This window comes from Bemisia tabaci, chromosome 1 (assembly GCF_918797505.1).
Source record: "Bemisia tabaci chromosome 1, PGI_BMITA_v3".
Classification (NCBI taxonomy): Eukaryota; Metazoa; Arthropoda; class Insecta; order Hemiptera; family Aleyrodidae; genus Bemisia; species Bemisia tabaci.
The window spans coordinates 86,359,770-86,376,775 of record NC_092793.1 but is presented as its reverse complement, the minus strand read 5'-3'; the positions used below and the strand labels follow the sequence as shown (position 1 = coordinate 86,376,775).

Sequence of the window (17,006 nt, the reverse complement as noted above, 5' to 3'; positions counted from 1 at the left end):
TTCGTTTCTGGATACATATTTAATTCGTATCTAGATACGTATTTAATTCGTATCTAGATACGTATTTAATTCGTATCTAGATACGTATTTGATACAGAATAATATACGGCAAAAAGAGCAAGTTTATACAGTATTTGGATACCGTATTTAATACGTATTTTCCAGTATTTAATATGTATTTAATACGTATTTGGATACGAATTTTTTTTGAATCTTCATTTGTATTTTATATGGTATTTTGGCTACTGCGACGTTTAGCAGCGTAAAATATCCGGACGCCCTCGTGTGGACTTGAATCTGAATCTCGAATGTCGTAGCCCAACACTCTGCCACTGAGCCACAGGGATCAGATGATGAAAGGGGATAAAATCACGCCTGTTAAGGCTGTTATAGCATGCATTGCGTCAGTGCGCGGCTCAACTTTCATCACAGCTTTGATTAACGCCGTGTTTGCTCAGGCTTCTTTCTTTTTCCTATTATTTATTTCTTTTCGTGTTATTTGTTTTTTTCGTATTATTTTTTTTTCGTGTTATTTTTTTTTTCGATATCACGTAATAGGTACTTACACTAAATTTACACTGGTGTAAATTACACCACACACTAACTTGAGAAATTAAAAATATTTTCAAGACAATATTTTTAAAATATTTTCAAAACTTTGCAAGGAATATATTTAAAAATGTTTACAGGCAATATTTTTGAATTATTTTAAAAATATTTTTGTAAACATTTTCGAAATATTCCCTAAAAATTTATTAAAACCATTTTAAAAATATTTTGAAAATATCTTAATTACAATATTGTCATGAAAATATTTTGATAAAGTTGACAATATTTTCAAAATATTTTGTGCTATCTGGGTCTAAATGATTGCCGTAACGTTGAGGTTTTTTCAAAAACGACTTTCTTGTTTCGATTGAATAGTTCACACGTCACAGATGGCAAAAATTCTGAAATTCGCAAATTTTTGTGCAAGATTAACGCCATTAATTATGCCAAACATGATGCTTTACACGATAACCAACAGGGCGTCAAGCATACACACACTAATATCAGCTCGTAAAATACTTTCGAAGTGTGCGTTGGGGAAAACTTTTTCTTATTCCGATAGGTACCTACTCTAGGATGTGCTTTTAAATATTCCGTGAAAAAAACACCAAAATTGTGTTTACTCTTAGAGATAAGCTTAAAAAACAGCTTATTTCCATCATGTCCCGTTTCATTCAGTCCCATATGTTTCCATCCTATCCCAGTGTCCCAGTCTAGTGGGGCAGAGTGAAAAACTATTACAACTGACACTTCCTTGTTTAAGCCCTGTAGTCGCTCTTTTCTACCGATTTTAGTGAAATTGGGTGAACTGATGTATTTTTCAGTGGGAAACTCGAATTTTTAGTCAAATTTTCAAGATTCGAAAATCCAAGATTGCGGACGTGGCCTAAGATGCTATCTTAGCACCTAATCAATCGATTCAAGTGAAACTTGGAACCCGGGGGTATTTGTGATGGGAAAATCGAATTTTTAGTCTTTCTAAGACTCGAAAATCTAAGATGGCGGCCGTGGCATAAAACACTTTCTCGGTGACTAATTAATTGCTTTTAATGAAATTGGACTGGAAGACCTTGGTATTAGGAAAAGAAAGGAAATTTTAATAGGGGTGCAATACATGGTCTCTTATGTATCTTAGGCTACGAAATTGAAAAAATTCTAGGTTTTTTCCATCGTGCACAGATTCTCCCGGAAAATTCACTCTTCTCCGTTTATTTCCTTTCATGAGGTTCCCTATAGTTACTCTTCGTCTTAAAATTTATCTTGCTTTTGAAGAGAGTACCTAGATCTTTGTTCTGATGCTCCCCCTGAAATATGTTGTAATCCTACAAATCTAGCTTTTTCAGAGAAGTATCAATGTTCCGGAAAATCTATGTGCGTGATGGAGAAAAGCTGAATCCGCGTTCGGATTCAGCAACCAAAATCACTTAGGAAATTTAGTATTGCATGCTTATTAAAGTTTCTTTTCTAATTCTAATATAGAGGTTTTTCCAGACCAGTGCTCCTATTCGCCCATTGCACACCATGTATAACTCATCCGATTGTTTTGCGCCGGAAAGGAAATAAGGAAAAAATTTTTCCTGGTAACTAGTGGCTGACTCTCATTCAATTTTTGCCTCTGAATCCGAAAATGATCTTATTTTTCATTTAAAATCTACTTACTTTTTGAAAAATAGATTTTCAACTCAAAAAAATTTCCTCTTTTTGGATAGGTATTGATTTTTTCGAAGGTTTTGGAAGAGAACGAGGATCATTTTCGGCTGCTGCGTCAAGAATCGAGTGGGAATAACTCCACTTGTTGTGTGAGAAATAAAATTTTCCTCTCTTCTCCGTCGCATATAACAATGGGATGAGTTTTATACAGGGTGATCCAAAAGTCCCTTCCACCCCCTCTAACTTTTTACCTAATTGAGGTAAAGATTTGAAACTTGGGCGATATTCCTAAGTCAAAGGGAGCTACTCTTTGGCCCCCCTTAAATTTTTAGGGGGCCCCCAACTTTTAATTTTTAAATGGGAAGACCCCCTTTGTAATAGCTCGTTCAAAAGAGCATAAAAACAGAAAACTTTTCGCGCAAATCCGAAGTCAATATCTCAAACCGTTTCAAAATGGCGGCCGGTTAAAGTTCAAAATGGCCGAAAATTCACACCGGTTATTTGTCGATGGATTTGCGCGAAAATCGGTAAGTAGGGGTATTTTGACACGAGACAAACGAATTGGATGTTAGATTTTCAAAAAAACCAAAATTTCCAAAATGGCCGCCGGTTAAAGTTTAAAATGGCCAAAAATTGTCACCTCGGTTTTTTGCTGATGGATTTGCCTAAAACTTGGAATTTGAGAGTATTTTGGCATAAGATAAACAAATTTGAACTTAGATTTCTAAAAAAAAATCAATTTTTGGTTATTTTGAACTTTAAGCGGCGGCCATTTTGGAAATTTTGGTTTTTTGAAAATCTAACGTCAAATTCGTTTTTCTCGTGTCAAAATACCCCTGCATATCGATTTCCGCGCAAATCCATCGACAAATAACCAGTGTGAATTTTCGGCCATTTTGAACTTTAACCGGCCGCCATTTTGAAACGGTTTGAGATATTGACTTCGGGTTCGCGCGAAAAGTTTTCTTTTCTTATGCTCTTTCGAACGAGCTATCACAAAAGGGGTCTTCCCATTTGAAAATTAAAAGTTGGGGGCCGTTGCCCCCCCCCCCCCTCCCCCCCCCAAGGGAGGCCCCCTGAAAATTTTAGTGGGCCAAAAAGGAGCTCCCTTTGACCTAGGATTATCCCCCAAGTTTCAAATCTTTACCTCAATTAAGTAAAAAGTTAGGGGGGGTGGAAGGGACTTTTGGATCACCCTGTATGACGTTAGAAGGGCGAAAAGGATCACTTGTCCGAAAAAATATTGATGGTAAGAACAGACAGGAAACTTGAATAAGAATGCGATAAATGGCTCTTGTGTAATTTTGGCAGCTGAATCCGAGAATCGCCGTATTTTTTCTCCTGTCATTCAGTCTGCATGAACTGCTACGTGCGAAGCACGTAAGGGTCGCTAGTCATTAAATAATAAATAAGTATTAAATATAAATGTATACTTGATAAGTACATGAAACTTGTATTTTGGCTACTAGGAATGTTTATCGATAAAGGGATAAAGACTGCTAACGTCAAACGTCACGCGCTAACAAAAGCGTCACGAGGGCGGGGGGCTAAAGAAATCCCGAATTTAGCGTTATCTATTGCATGAACGGCTCCTTATTAGGTACCTACCCCACAGGATGGATCTAAATTAACTAAGAGGCGTGGATAACTGTTAAAAAAATTATGAACGGCTTCATTTTAAACCATGCTGATTAAAGTTCGGATAAGGTAAGGTGATTCGTCCCGAGCTCTTAGCAGGGTCAAAATGGCGTGCGATGAATTGCACTGATGAAGTAAAAAAATCTCGGTCAAGTTTGACTAAAATTAAAAACCAAGAAAGATGATGGACCCAACGCATGAGCCTCATACGAATCATTCGCGACCAAAAAAATTGAAATTTTTAGGGAAATGAGGTGCACTCAAAAAAAAAAAATGTTACTTTAAGCTTGAGCAAGCTTGATTCAGCATGACGGGCGTCTTAAAAACGGGTACAAGCTTACAGCATGTTACGGGAACATAATCAAAAATGTTGAAGAAACATGATAGCCGTCATGTTAAATCAACATGACTGTCGTCACGTTGACTTAACATGCTGTCGTGTTGATTTAACATGACAATCATGTTGATTTAACATGACAATCATGTTGATATACGAGTACGTCAAATGCTACAAATTAAAATAAATTACGTTATTTTTATGAAAATTGAATCGTATTTTAATGTAGTTATACTTCCGATACTACTCTCAACCCAGAATCATCCCATCCGACCTATCAAATTTTTCCGACTTTTTCGGGATTTGAACGCGGGACCTACCTATTATAAGCGGAGTGTTCTACCAACCGAGCCATCCGGGCTTGTGGTTCCAAAAGACGAATTTTAAGTGTTTCCATATCCCACTGAATTACTTTTTCCTTTTTTTGCCGTCTAAGTTGTGTGAAATGCATACCGCATCAGATTGTTAGGTTTTTCTTTTTTTCCATTCACTATTTACGAAAAGGAATTTACATTATGCACCATATAAAAATTAACAATTTATCACGAACTATTTTTTTCTCCTCCAACAACGATGTTCACTTTCTTCAGTGTTTACGATTGTCATTTTTATTCTTATTTTATATCATAATAATAATTAATAATATAAATAAATCAAACATTGAAAATAAAAAATATAATCAAATAATTAGAAACGTATGATTCTAAGAGCTTTAACCACACGAGCGAAAATGTTTTTGAACGAAGAATAATAAACTATCATCAACTTAAAAGTAATTCTTTTTGTTTCATGTGTAAGTATTATTACCATATTACCATTTATTTGTCATGGTGAGCGTTAATAGCGTTATTCGAGTCGATTTATTTTGTTTCCGAAAGTGTCTCAATTGTGTTTTTACCTTATCAATTGGGTATCCAGAAATTTTTTTAAGTAAATACTTTGGGACGTATTTCTTAAGAGACTTTTTCAGAATGTACCAACGAATGGTTTGAAAAGAGTAATAGTACCAGTTCTCTGAATAAAAAATAGGTACGCTATTTTTAATTTGAACGTTACTCGCAGTGAGTAGACAATCTTGTCTAAGTGTCAAGACTATCGAGTCAGGTGGCTTAGATGTCTAGCTTATGAAACGAAATCATGAATGGAGGGAGGGGGAGGGAGGTGGAGGGAGGGAGGAGGGGAGGGAGATGAGGAGGAGGGAGATGAGGAGGAGGGAGAGGAGGAGAACACGCCATCCCCCTTTTCAGTACGTAGATGATGTTTCAAGAGCACCACGGTACTCCTGAAACAATATGAAAGCAAATGGTAACATAACACTGCATATGCTAATTCAACAAAATGTTAATGTTCTTTCAACCAAAGGAATGGTAAAACAACATGTGTAATGCAGTTTCAGTCTGACATAATGCTAAATTTACATGAATTTGGTTGAATTAACATGCGTAATGTTACTCGAATATTACCGTCATGTTGATTCAACATGACAGGTAGAAGCATTCTCGGTCATGTTGATTCAACATGACGGCAAATGTAGAATTAAGTCAAACCATGTTGGGTTACGGGGAGTGCAGCCTATATCAACATAATTTCTGTGATGTCATTTCAACATGGCGGTTAATGCTACTTCGACATTTCCTTTTTTTTGAGGTGAGGATTATTCTCAAAAAAAGCTGTTGTACCTATGCGATACAAATGACGATTGACAATTTCCTCCAAAGAGAATCCTATATCTACTTCTTGCAAGTTTAAATACTCAACTTAGATCTATTTTTTTCAATTAGGGCCTATAAAATTTTCCCTTTTATTTCATCTTTAGGTATTGCAGTATTGCACCGTTTCATTTACTTATTTATCATCTATCCATTTATTTATTTATTTATTACCTATCCATTTATTTATTAATTCGGTTTTACTAATAGATTCAAGTCCAATTATCAAGGACACTGAACGTAACTTACCTAAGAGACATGCTTGGAAATTTAAGGGGTGATGGATGAAAAATCCCCGTGACCACAATATACATATTTATTTCTTTCCAAGCCATGTTAGCAAGAACCCGACTCAAGAGGATTTTTGTGGACGACTTCGCAAAGCACAGCATGAATTTTAGAAGACAAAATAGGAAAATTGCGAACTTTTTTACAGCCACCATCAGGTCTGTTCCGACTCGGTTGATAGGTAAGGCTTTGGTTAATGATATCATCGGAGAAACCCTACAGTTTCAAACTTTTTCCGAGGCTCTGTGCCACCTTCCCTCACTTTCCGGGGAACTCCATCAAATCCTTTCCCACCGGAGCGTCCTTGAAAAATACCTGGAGCCAGTCCTGATCGAATTTTGAATATAAAGGTAGACCGACATAATTTATAGATCGATGCTCTATACATATATCCATTGTCGATAGCATGCCACTTTTTTTTTTTTAAAAAAAAAACGAAGTCGATAGACGCACAAACGTCAAGGGGAAAAACTATAAGATCATTCCTCTTCTTTTTGTTAGGCTGTGCGTTTGTGAGAAACTCACTTGCTGGCGAAAATGCTGTAAAGAAGGTGAAGCTATGGTTGGTGACAAATGCATGCCCTCAGATTTGCACAAAATTAACCTGCCCTTCAGCCTCAGAAATGATGATCAAGATTTTACTGCGAACTTCTCCACTGGATTTACTTTTATAGGTAGACCAGACTGCCAAGATATGTTCGTACTCAATCCTGAGGAGGATTCTGACGATCTCTATGAGATTTTGCCCGATGGACGTCTGTACATGCCCAACTACCCTAATAAGTATTACAACGTATCTGTTTACTGTCTAGAAGCAACTGTCGTTAGTGATCTAGGTAAGAACTCGCTACTATAAATAATATCTACCTATTTCATTATGAACGTGTTACCATATGAAAGTACCTATTAATAACTAAGGAGGTTGATGACTCTGGCCGCTATGCGGCTCAACCTGTGAAGGGCGCTACCCTATACACTAGATGAAAACTTTTTCTAACGGACCCCGCACACTCCTTAGGTATGGAAAAGTGCACCACGATCATTTTTAATTTTTTTATTGCATTCAATTCATCTCAAGATGTTGATCAAACGCCATCATTGCTCCAACTTTCTACGACGCACCGTTTTCGCACTCTACGCCCGGAACGCTTTAATTGTTCGGCGTTGAAGAGCCAGAAAAATTCCTCATTTCAGCACTCGAGTGAACGGTCAGCTGTGTGTCAAGTATCAACAAGGAAATCAGGGGAATTCCAGCACCGTGGAGCAGTTTCATCTTGGATTCTGCACTCTCTTCTGCTTGATCATCCAAATCAGATTCGTGAGTAGCATACCTAAGAACAGGAAAGTCAGAGAAAAACAGTAAACATCAAACGGACGAAAGCGGGAGGGAGATAGCCCCAGAGTAGACGGGAATAGATAAGAAGACAGAAACGCGCTACGTTTTTCCTTATTCAAATCAGACCTGTTCTCGAATGCCTCGCTCTTTTTGACTTTTTATCGCCAAAGAATTGAAGCGTTCCAGGCGTATTGTGCGAAAACGGTGCATCGTAAAGAGTTGGCGCAATTTCAATTTTTGATCAGCATCTTAAGATGAATTGAATGCTGTGAAAAAATTAAAAGTCGATCGTGGTGCACTTTCCCATAAAGAGGGTCCGGGATCCTTTAAGGATGCAAGTTTCCGGACCAAAGCCAACGGTTCCCTTGATCCAAGATAACAAAATTTTCTTGAACTCAAGAAACCATATTTTCTTGAACAACCTAACAATTCCTTGAAAAAAAAATACGAATAGTTGAATGGTAGTTGTATAGTTGAATGAAGTGATGAATAGTTTTCCAAGAAACTTCCTTTCCCTTACCCACTATGCGAAGAACAAATTTTCCGAAAACTTCCTCCCCCAGTCAGTAATTTATACATTTTTTGTGCGGGGCTGTGAAAAAATTTTATTTCAATCCTACGGGGGAATAAAAGCATTTTGTTGCATTGCCCCGCGCACAGCAACAGGCTATGTTTCACAGAGAAATAATCTGCGGGGCGTTGCAGTGATATGAAATAGAGGCCCAAAATATTAATTTAAGCTTGAGCTATTAAGAGGACAAGAATTGACCCTCCTCCATTTTCGAGCCCCACCCCCTTAAAATCTACTGTCTCAAATGTCCATTTTTCTCGCAGAATAGAAGCTCTGATGACGCTCTAGAAAATGAAAGATTTTGGTCAAAATATCTTGCAACGTAAGGAAGATGTAACTACTTAAAGATCGGAAAATCTTGAAAAGGTGTAAATGCATGTACGTACGTAAGCACGTACGCACGCACGTACATATGTACCTACCCTATTTTGATCTTCCTCTAAGGTGTTAATTACCCGGATGTTAATAACACTTTTAAATAAACGTATCTACCAACCAACCATATGGACGCACGTACATGCGTTACCCACCAATCAACCATACGTACTACCAACCATACATACATACATACATACATACATACATACATACTTTTTTGACGATCTCTCCTCATCTACGGTGTTAATGGCTTCAATGTTAAAGCACCAAATAAATGTATTTACCAACCAACCATACATACATACATACATACATACATACATACATACATACATACATACATACATACATACATACATACAGACATACATACATACATACATACCACCAAAATTCTGAAACTCTTCACCTCTCTTAATTTAAAAATCTAAATTTTCGTTTATACTCCTATATATTTTCAAAATTATCTGTAAAGACGTTAATAGCCTGAGTCGCTGAATGTCTCAAAATTATAATAACTAACTAATTACATACATACATACATACATACATACATACATACATACCATACCATACATACATACATACATACACACAGTCTTGTACGACAATAGTTGTGGGGCCACTGGATTTGTGTGTTGTTGTAAAACTAACCTAACCTAACCTAAACTAACCTAACCTAACCTAACTTAACCTAACCAAACCTAACCTAACCTAACCTAACGATATTTTGGCCGAAACAGCCTAATTTCTTCTAACCTAATTTAACCTAATTTAACCTAATTTAACCTAACCTAACCTAACCTAACCTAACCTAACCTTACCTAACCTAACCTAATCTGACCTATCGGGCTTTTTTTTTAGCCGATAAATGCCATTTTCTGTCACGATTTTGGTTATGGGGCCACGGAAAATGATCCCACAAGGATAGGGAGTCCCCACAAGGTGGGACAGAAGCGTGTGTACGGACCCCATAACCATTGATCGTACAATCCCATACATACATACATACATACATACATACATACATACATACATACATACATACATACATACATTCATACATACATAATCCTTTCAAAGTATTTTCATGAAATCCCTCCCTTTTTTAAACGAATTAATCTCCAAATTTAATGTATTCTTTCCTTGCCCATCTCCAAATTTAATGCATCCTTTCCTTGTCCTAAATTTTTAATTTTCTACTACCCTTTTTGTGACTCCTACTTCTTAAATATTTAAATTATGTTTTTTTGACGATCTCTCCTCATCTACGGTGTTAATGGCTTCAATGTTAAAGCACCAAATAAATGTATTTACCAACCAACCACTACATACATACATACATACATACATACATACATACATACATACATACATACATACATACATACATACATACATACATACATACATACATACATACATACATACATACATACATACATAACAAGGTGGAGAAATGGTGCTGGGTCCACACCATTTCGCGGGGAAACAAAGCCAAGAAATACCAAAAATTAAAATTAGAGTCAAAAAAAATAAATTTTTAGAACTCTAATGCGCACCAGTACGTAACTGAGGGGGGAGAGTGTTCAGCTCAGGGTGACTCTAATTTAAATTCAAAAATAAATTTTTAGAACTCTAATGCGCACCAGTACGTAACTGAGGGGGGAGAGTGTTCAGCTCAGGGTGACTCTAATTTTAATTTTCGGTATTTCTTGGCTTTTTTTCCCCGCGAAATGGTGTGGACCCAGCACCATTTCTCCACCTTGTTATATACAGTTTTGGGCCGCTTCTTAGTGTTTAATTTTTTCATACATACATACATACATACATACGTACATACATACATACATACATACATACATTCATACATACATTCATACATAGATACATACATACATACATACATACATACATACTTACATACGTCACAGATCTACTCCCCTACAATCAACAGAAATACAAACCCTCTTACATGCGATGAACCTAATATTGCCACCAAAATTCTGAAACTCTTCACCTCTCTTAATTTAAAAATCTAAATTTTCGTTTATACTCCTATTTTCAAAATTATCTGTAAAGACGTTAATAGCCTGAGTCGCTGAATGTCTCAAAATTATAACTAACTAACTACATACGTACATACGTACATACGTACATACGTACATGCGTACATACGTACATATACGTACTTACGTACATATACGTACATACGTACATATACGTACTTACGTACATATACGTACTTACGTACATATACGTACTTACGTACATTACGTACTTACGTACATACGTACATACGTACATACGTACATACATACATACATACATACATACATACATACATACATACATACATACATACATACATACATACATACATACATACATACATACATACATTCTCTCCTCTAAGGTGTTAATGGCTAAATTGTTAAAAGCACCAAATAAACGTATCTAACAACCCATACATACATACATACACCCTTACATACATACTCCTATTGCCTCCAATTTTACTGCCGAAGCCTTTGCTATACTCCAGGTATTAAATTTTTTTCAAGAGACAGAAGGTAATAAAGCCATTGTATGCTCTGACTCACTGAGTGTTCTGTCTGCTCTCCAAACTGCCCCAGTCCACTCATTATCCAAATCCAAAATTCCCTACATCATCTTCTCTCTCTCAATTTCTCACAAGCTGTCTGCTGGTGCCCGGGTCATGTCACATGTAGGCGTTGCTGGAAACACGGAAGCTGATACTCCCGCGAAAGAAGCTGCTTCATCTGCTGGCCCTTTCCTCCCCCTGACTGTCGCAACCGAGGACCTCAACAAGTACATCAAAAGAGAAATCTACACAAATTGGCACCAAGAGTGGACAGTGCATTGCCAACATAAAAATCCTCCAATGTCCATGTTCCCCCAACTTTTTGGTCTATCACGTGCCACGTGTGGATCAAGTAAAACTAACCAGGCAGTGCATTGAACAAACGTCTTTCATCCACCAATAGGTGCATAATTAAGAAAGTCCAATCCCCAATCTGCATCTCTTGTAATGTCCCCCTCTCAATTACACACTTTTTAATAACATACCCTGCCTATCAACAATTAAGATCCAAAATTTTCCCTCCACTTTCTGATCTCAATACCATACTTTCAAATTTTTTTCATGAAATCCCTCTTTTTTAAACGAATTAATCTCCAAATTTAATGTATTCTTTTCTCGACCTATCTTTTAATTTTGTGTACTACCCTTTTGTGACCCCTATTTTTTTTAAATTTTTTTAAATTCTGTACTACACTATTTTGATCTCTCCTCTAAGGTGTTAATGGCTCAGATGTTACAAGCACCAAATGAACGTACCCAACAACCAACCGTACATACATCATACCTTCAAATTTTTTTCATGAAATCCCTCTTTTTTAAACGAATTAATCTCCAAATTTAATGTATTCTTTTCTCGACCTATCTTTTAATTTTGTGTACTACCCTTTTGTGACCCCTACTTTTTAAATTTAAATGCTGTATTACACTATTTTGATCTCTCCTTAAATGTGTTAATGACCTAGATGCTAAAAGCATCTTTAGGTATAAACGTATCTACCGACCAACCATACATATATTCTAATACATACTGTATTTCCGGGCCACTCTGCATTGCAGTTCCTTACACCAAATTAATTTTTAATATATATGGTAAAACAGAACGTGTGGCAATATGCTCCTCATTTTATAGCAATTATTAGGGGTTTTACCCCCTGACCGCTGTGTGTCCCAACCTTTGGGCTCTGTTATTTTTTGATCCTCAGCTTACGATGAGGACTCTTTTAAATGTTTTCTTGCGTTATTAACTTGATTTTCGATAATTACTTGTAAAGTTCAACTTTCCAGTCCTTCAATTTCTCAGATCTTTCAAAAGTTTCAACGATCTTGCCACGACTGTGTTTCCCTGATGACAGTTCGGAAGAAAAGGACCACGAACCATGTTGTGTCATGTACACTTACGGCCAACTCATATCCATCCCTTTTCTTGCTGCAACATTGGTGGTGCTTTTCTGCGTCCAGCCACGCTGGAATTACCATAGGAAGAGTCTCATATGCTACATAAGTAGTCTACTCGTCTCTTTTACCACTCTGACTTTCGCGCAGTGGAACATCTTAATTGCCGGAAGATTTTGTACAATTGCAGGTAAGTCTTCATTTTAGAGGCCCTCAAAATTACACTGTGGGTACGTATTTCATCCTCAGTTTTTTAAGATTTAAGATTGAAGATCGAAAATCTGAAAAGTAATTCCATTTTCATCGGCACTAGGTACCATTCACTGAAAAAAACGTTTCCTAAATTTAAGGCGACGCCGTGTTGACCTAAGAGAATTGGATACTTGAAAAAAGTTGACAAGAAACGAAGTCTTGAATGAAGAAAACGGTATTGCCTTGGTCGATGAAAACGCGATTTCTTGAACCAAAACTCCTGTTACATTGAAGCACAAAACGTTTCCTTCAAATTAGGAAACACCGCCGCGCGAAGAGTATCCTAAAAGTAAGTAAGTGTTGTGTTGTTTTCAGGAAACGTTTCCTCAAAAAAAGGAAACAGTACCTGCAAGCGTTTCCTTAAAATTAGGAAACGGCCGGTCCCGCCGCGTCGCTGCTTTGAGAATCGCCTCCCCGCTTAGTGTCCATATCCGTTGAAGCGCACACCACTATCGTTGGCACTGCCGAGGTTAATTTCCTTCACGTAGTTGACGCGCTTCGCGCTCCCTCTGGTATCCTGATGAAGAACTCCGTTTCGCCCTGGCTGAAATTTGATCCTGTAACCTTCGACATTGTCCCGGGAAGAGTGAGATTCCGACACCGTAGTCCACTCGGCCATCCTACCCTCGCGAACGATGAGGAGTTATTTCGCTATGTTAAACCTATTCGCATCCATCTCTTTGGCTACACAGATGCCCACCTGCTACCGTTCAATAGCACTTGGGTTTATCTAGCAAATACTACCTCAATTATCATCTAAATATATTAAATATCCACATATTTCCCTTTTCTCTCTGTTTATCAGCCGGTTTTCAGATATTATTTAAAGACCGTGGGCCATCGCCGCCATAACTTTACCAACGTACCTATGCCCCTTTCTTTTTCATTCGGAGATAGTATGATCATGGAGTAGATTATTTTTTTATTTATGTCTGGTTAAAGGACAGATTTTCATACGTGCCTCTCAAAGGTATTAAATGGGCCTGTTGCAAACTTTTGCTAGAGCAAAACTAAGAGTTGTTTCTTATAGATAATGCCTCAAAAATCACGATGAGCGCATCGGCAAACTCTGAAATGCACTCATAACTTCACAAACTGCGTAAGAAATTTGCGGTTTTTTGAGCTTCCCGCTTCAAAAACGATACTACGGCACAGGTGAACATTTTGTAAGAGGAGTCGTTCCATCGTCGGCAATAATCATCATAGCCGACGCCAATCCGCCAAAACAAAGTTTGATGGGACGAGATAACACCTGAACTGGATTAGACCAGATAACAATCGGTGTGTTAACGTTCATATTTTCCACGCCCGAATTGATTGACCTTGAACTCTCCTTGAATTACGCGCGGAACTGCGTGCAAGCGTCGGCCATGATGAATATCGCCGACGATGGAGCGACTCCTCTAACAAAATGTTCACCTATGCCGTAGTATCGTTTTTGAAGCGGGAAACTTAAAAAAACGCAAATTTCTTACGCAGATTGTGAAGTTATGAGTGCATTTCAGACTTTGCCGATGCGCTCATCGTGATTTTTGAGGCATTATCTATAAGAAACAACTCTTATTTTTGTTCTAGCAAAAGTTTGCAACAGGCCCATTATCACTCATTCCATTATCCAATCTGACGCCCATATCATTAAGGTTAATGCGTAAATCAAGGAGGCTCATGTGAGAACCGCTTCTCATACTGAAAGTAAATATGATTTAAAATTCCAATAAAGGATAGACAAAATAATCTAAGATTATTTAATGCTGGCTATAAAATTGGCACATAAAAAAAAATGATCTCTATGGAGTTTTCAAAATGTACTCGGAACAGCGGTAAAGATGTGGTGATTAAGGCATGTATAGGTAATACTTTAATGAGTACATATCGGGCCGAGTCAGGCTTTCTGGGATTTGAAGACACTTAAAAATGTTCGAAGCTACTACCAGATTCAAAGAGTGTACTTGCAGTAAAATGTTGAAAAGCTTCACATTATTTATTTTTACGAGGGTCATCCAAAAAGTAAGGTTCCCTACCTTGTATCTTCCGAACGAAAAAAGATAAATCAAATCGATAAAAAGACACTTATTAGGCATACTCTAAGCTTTAAAATAAGCTCAAGTTTTTGAAAATCGGTCAAGAGGTTCGCGAGAAAACTTAATTTTACTGCGACAACCTCCTATTGCCTCGTGCCCACCTCCGGAGTCAGGATGCGCTGAGAGTCGATTATTTCAGACTCGGGAAGTCGCCTCTAAACATCGCATCAAAAAGGAATTTAAAAATTTTCATTGAGTAGGTCTTAACTTACTTCTTGACGTAGTCTCCACATCTATTTTGACATTTCTGGTATCATTGCAGCAGCTTCTTGATGCCGTTCACGTTAAACCTCTCGCTTGGCTCTGAAACCAGTCATATTTACAGCGGTCTGTACCTCTGAATCGGTTAGCAATCGCTTTTCATCGTTGAAATTATCCGCTCGGGAACGGATGAAAGTCACTTAAGTCTAAATTAAGAGAGTATGGAGGATTGGAGGAAAATTTCCCGACGCAAAGCACCGATTTGGAAGTGCAGATCGCTGCCAATGACTGGTTTCGGAGCCAAGGCGAGAGGTTTAACGCGGACGGCATCAAGAAGCTGCTGCAAGCTGCAATGATACCAGAAATGTCAAAAGAGATGTGGAGACTACGTCAAAAAGTAAGTTAAGACCTACTCAATGAAAACGTTCAAAGTCCTTTTTGATGTGATGTTTAGAGGCGACTTCCCGAGTCTGAAATAATCGACTCTGCGCATCCTGACCCCGGAGGCATATTCCCAAACCCCGCGTGGATTGTGAAAAATCTAGCCTGTCCTCAAAATCGTTAGCCGCTGCCTTCTGAGTCCTGCCGTGGTCGGCATGGGCCTCTTCAGCAAGTGGCCTTGGGCACTGCGGCCATCCTCTCTCCTTTCTCCTTTCTCCCGTCTCGCGTCTCGCCGCGCCGTCTGATTGTCTCTTCAACCCTTCGGAATGAATGGGGGTGACCTCGCGGTCCACTCTTTTTGTTTTCCGGAAAATATCTTCTTCCTCCTCAAAACAAGCCCTTCGCAGAGTTGTCACATGTTGAGTGCATTTTGAAATGCACCATTGACTTGTTCATGAAAAACCGTGATTATTCGATCCACTTGGGACGATTTTTTCAGGTCAGAGTCAAGTCATACCCTGTCTCTTCCGAGATGGATTTCAAATACCAAACATCGATTCACCATTTACCTAAGTATACTTAGCCTACATGTGCTCATTTGATCATTCTAATGTTTCCAAACACCGCGAAAAAATTTATCAACTTTGCTTTAAGTAATCATTTTCATTTGAAACAGTATTTTTAGGTTTCTGCCTTCATTCATTATGTTCAGTCTCTCAAACAACGTAGTTGAATGATGAACTTTTTTTGGGGAACATTTATTTTTCATAAAAATTTCTATTCCTATTTAATGGGGTTTTAATAGCTCTCCTATTGATTCGGGTGAGACACCAAGTGCATATTCATCCTCGCAAATGCAGAAACTTTTTTTTATAACTTTTCTTCACCACCAGGTTTACTGTTTATCCTTTCAAGCAAGGTGATAGGTTCTGCGCAGAACTATATAAGTAAAAGAAAGGAAATAATTGAAAAAAGAAAAAAAAAATTACTTGAATTTTTCGTCAAGAATACTGCTCTTGAATCAAGAATAAGGTCACTGGAATAAGGCCGAATCCTGCTTGATATGAGCGGCAGCGGCTTTTTTCTCAAAGTAGGTACGCATTTTGCAGCTTAAGCCAAGAGAAATCTCCTCCTAGCGGCAAATTCAAGAATATTAATTCTTACGTAATCATTTTTTTCCAGTACAAATTCTCCGTAAATTCCTCCGCAAATTCCACTAATCAAAGAGGCTTGTGAGATGCATATGCATTGCGCTGCTCTAAAAATGTTCCGAGAGTTTTCCATCAAAAATGTTTTTTACAAAGAACAAAACGGTAGGCATAGCCAATAGACAAGTTTATTGATCATGCGATCAACGAAGGTGACGTCATGACTCTGCATTGCGAAATTTTCGGCATTAAAAAATATTTCCACTGCACGTAATTTAGGCATTTTTCGGTGAAAGGGCGTATGAGACGTCCATTTCTGCTAAGATTGTGCAACGTAGTTCTCTATCCGACTGTTTTGCTGTTTATTTTTCGTTGAATCTGCTCAGAGTTTTTCCTGGCGATTTAAAGGACATAAATCGACTATGAATGAATTTCATTTGCCGCGAACGGTAAGAAAACTGCGCAATCGCAACAGCATGGCAAGCTCCAT

At 37.8% G+C, this 17,006-nt stretch overlaps 1 protein-coding gene across 12 annotated transcripts in view; it reads left to right on the top strand.

Moving 5' to 3' along the window:
- LOC109031667 (G-protein coupled receptor Mth2) overlaps positions 1–17,006 on the top strand; it is a 95,625-nt gene that overhangs the window by 29,559 nt on the left and 49,060 nt on the right. For 7 of the 12 annotated variants that reach the window (XM_072306358.1, XM_019043320.2, XM_019043326.2 and 4 more), the window contains 2 exons: positions 6,673–7,007; positions 12,362–12,643. In XM_072306358.1, the coding sequence (XP_072162459.1) occupies positions 6,673–7,007; positions 12,362–12,643 (617 nt within the window). Of the gene's footprint in view, positions 1–6,175; positions 6,353–6,672; positions 7,008–12,361; positions 12,644–17,006 lie in introns of those variants that run through there. The other 5 variants (XM_019043325.2, XM_019043324.2, XM_019043327.2 and 2 more) reach the window with 2 other exon arrangements.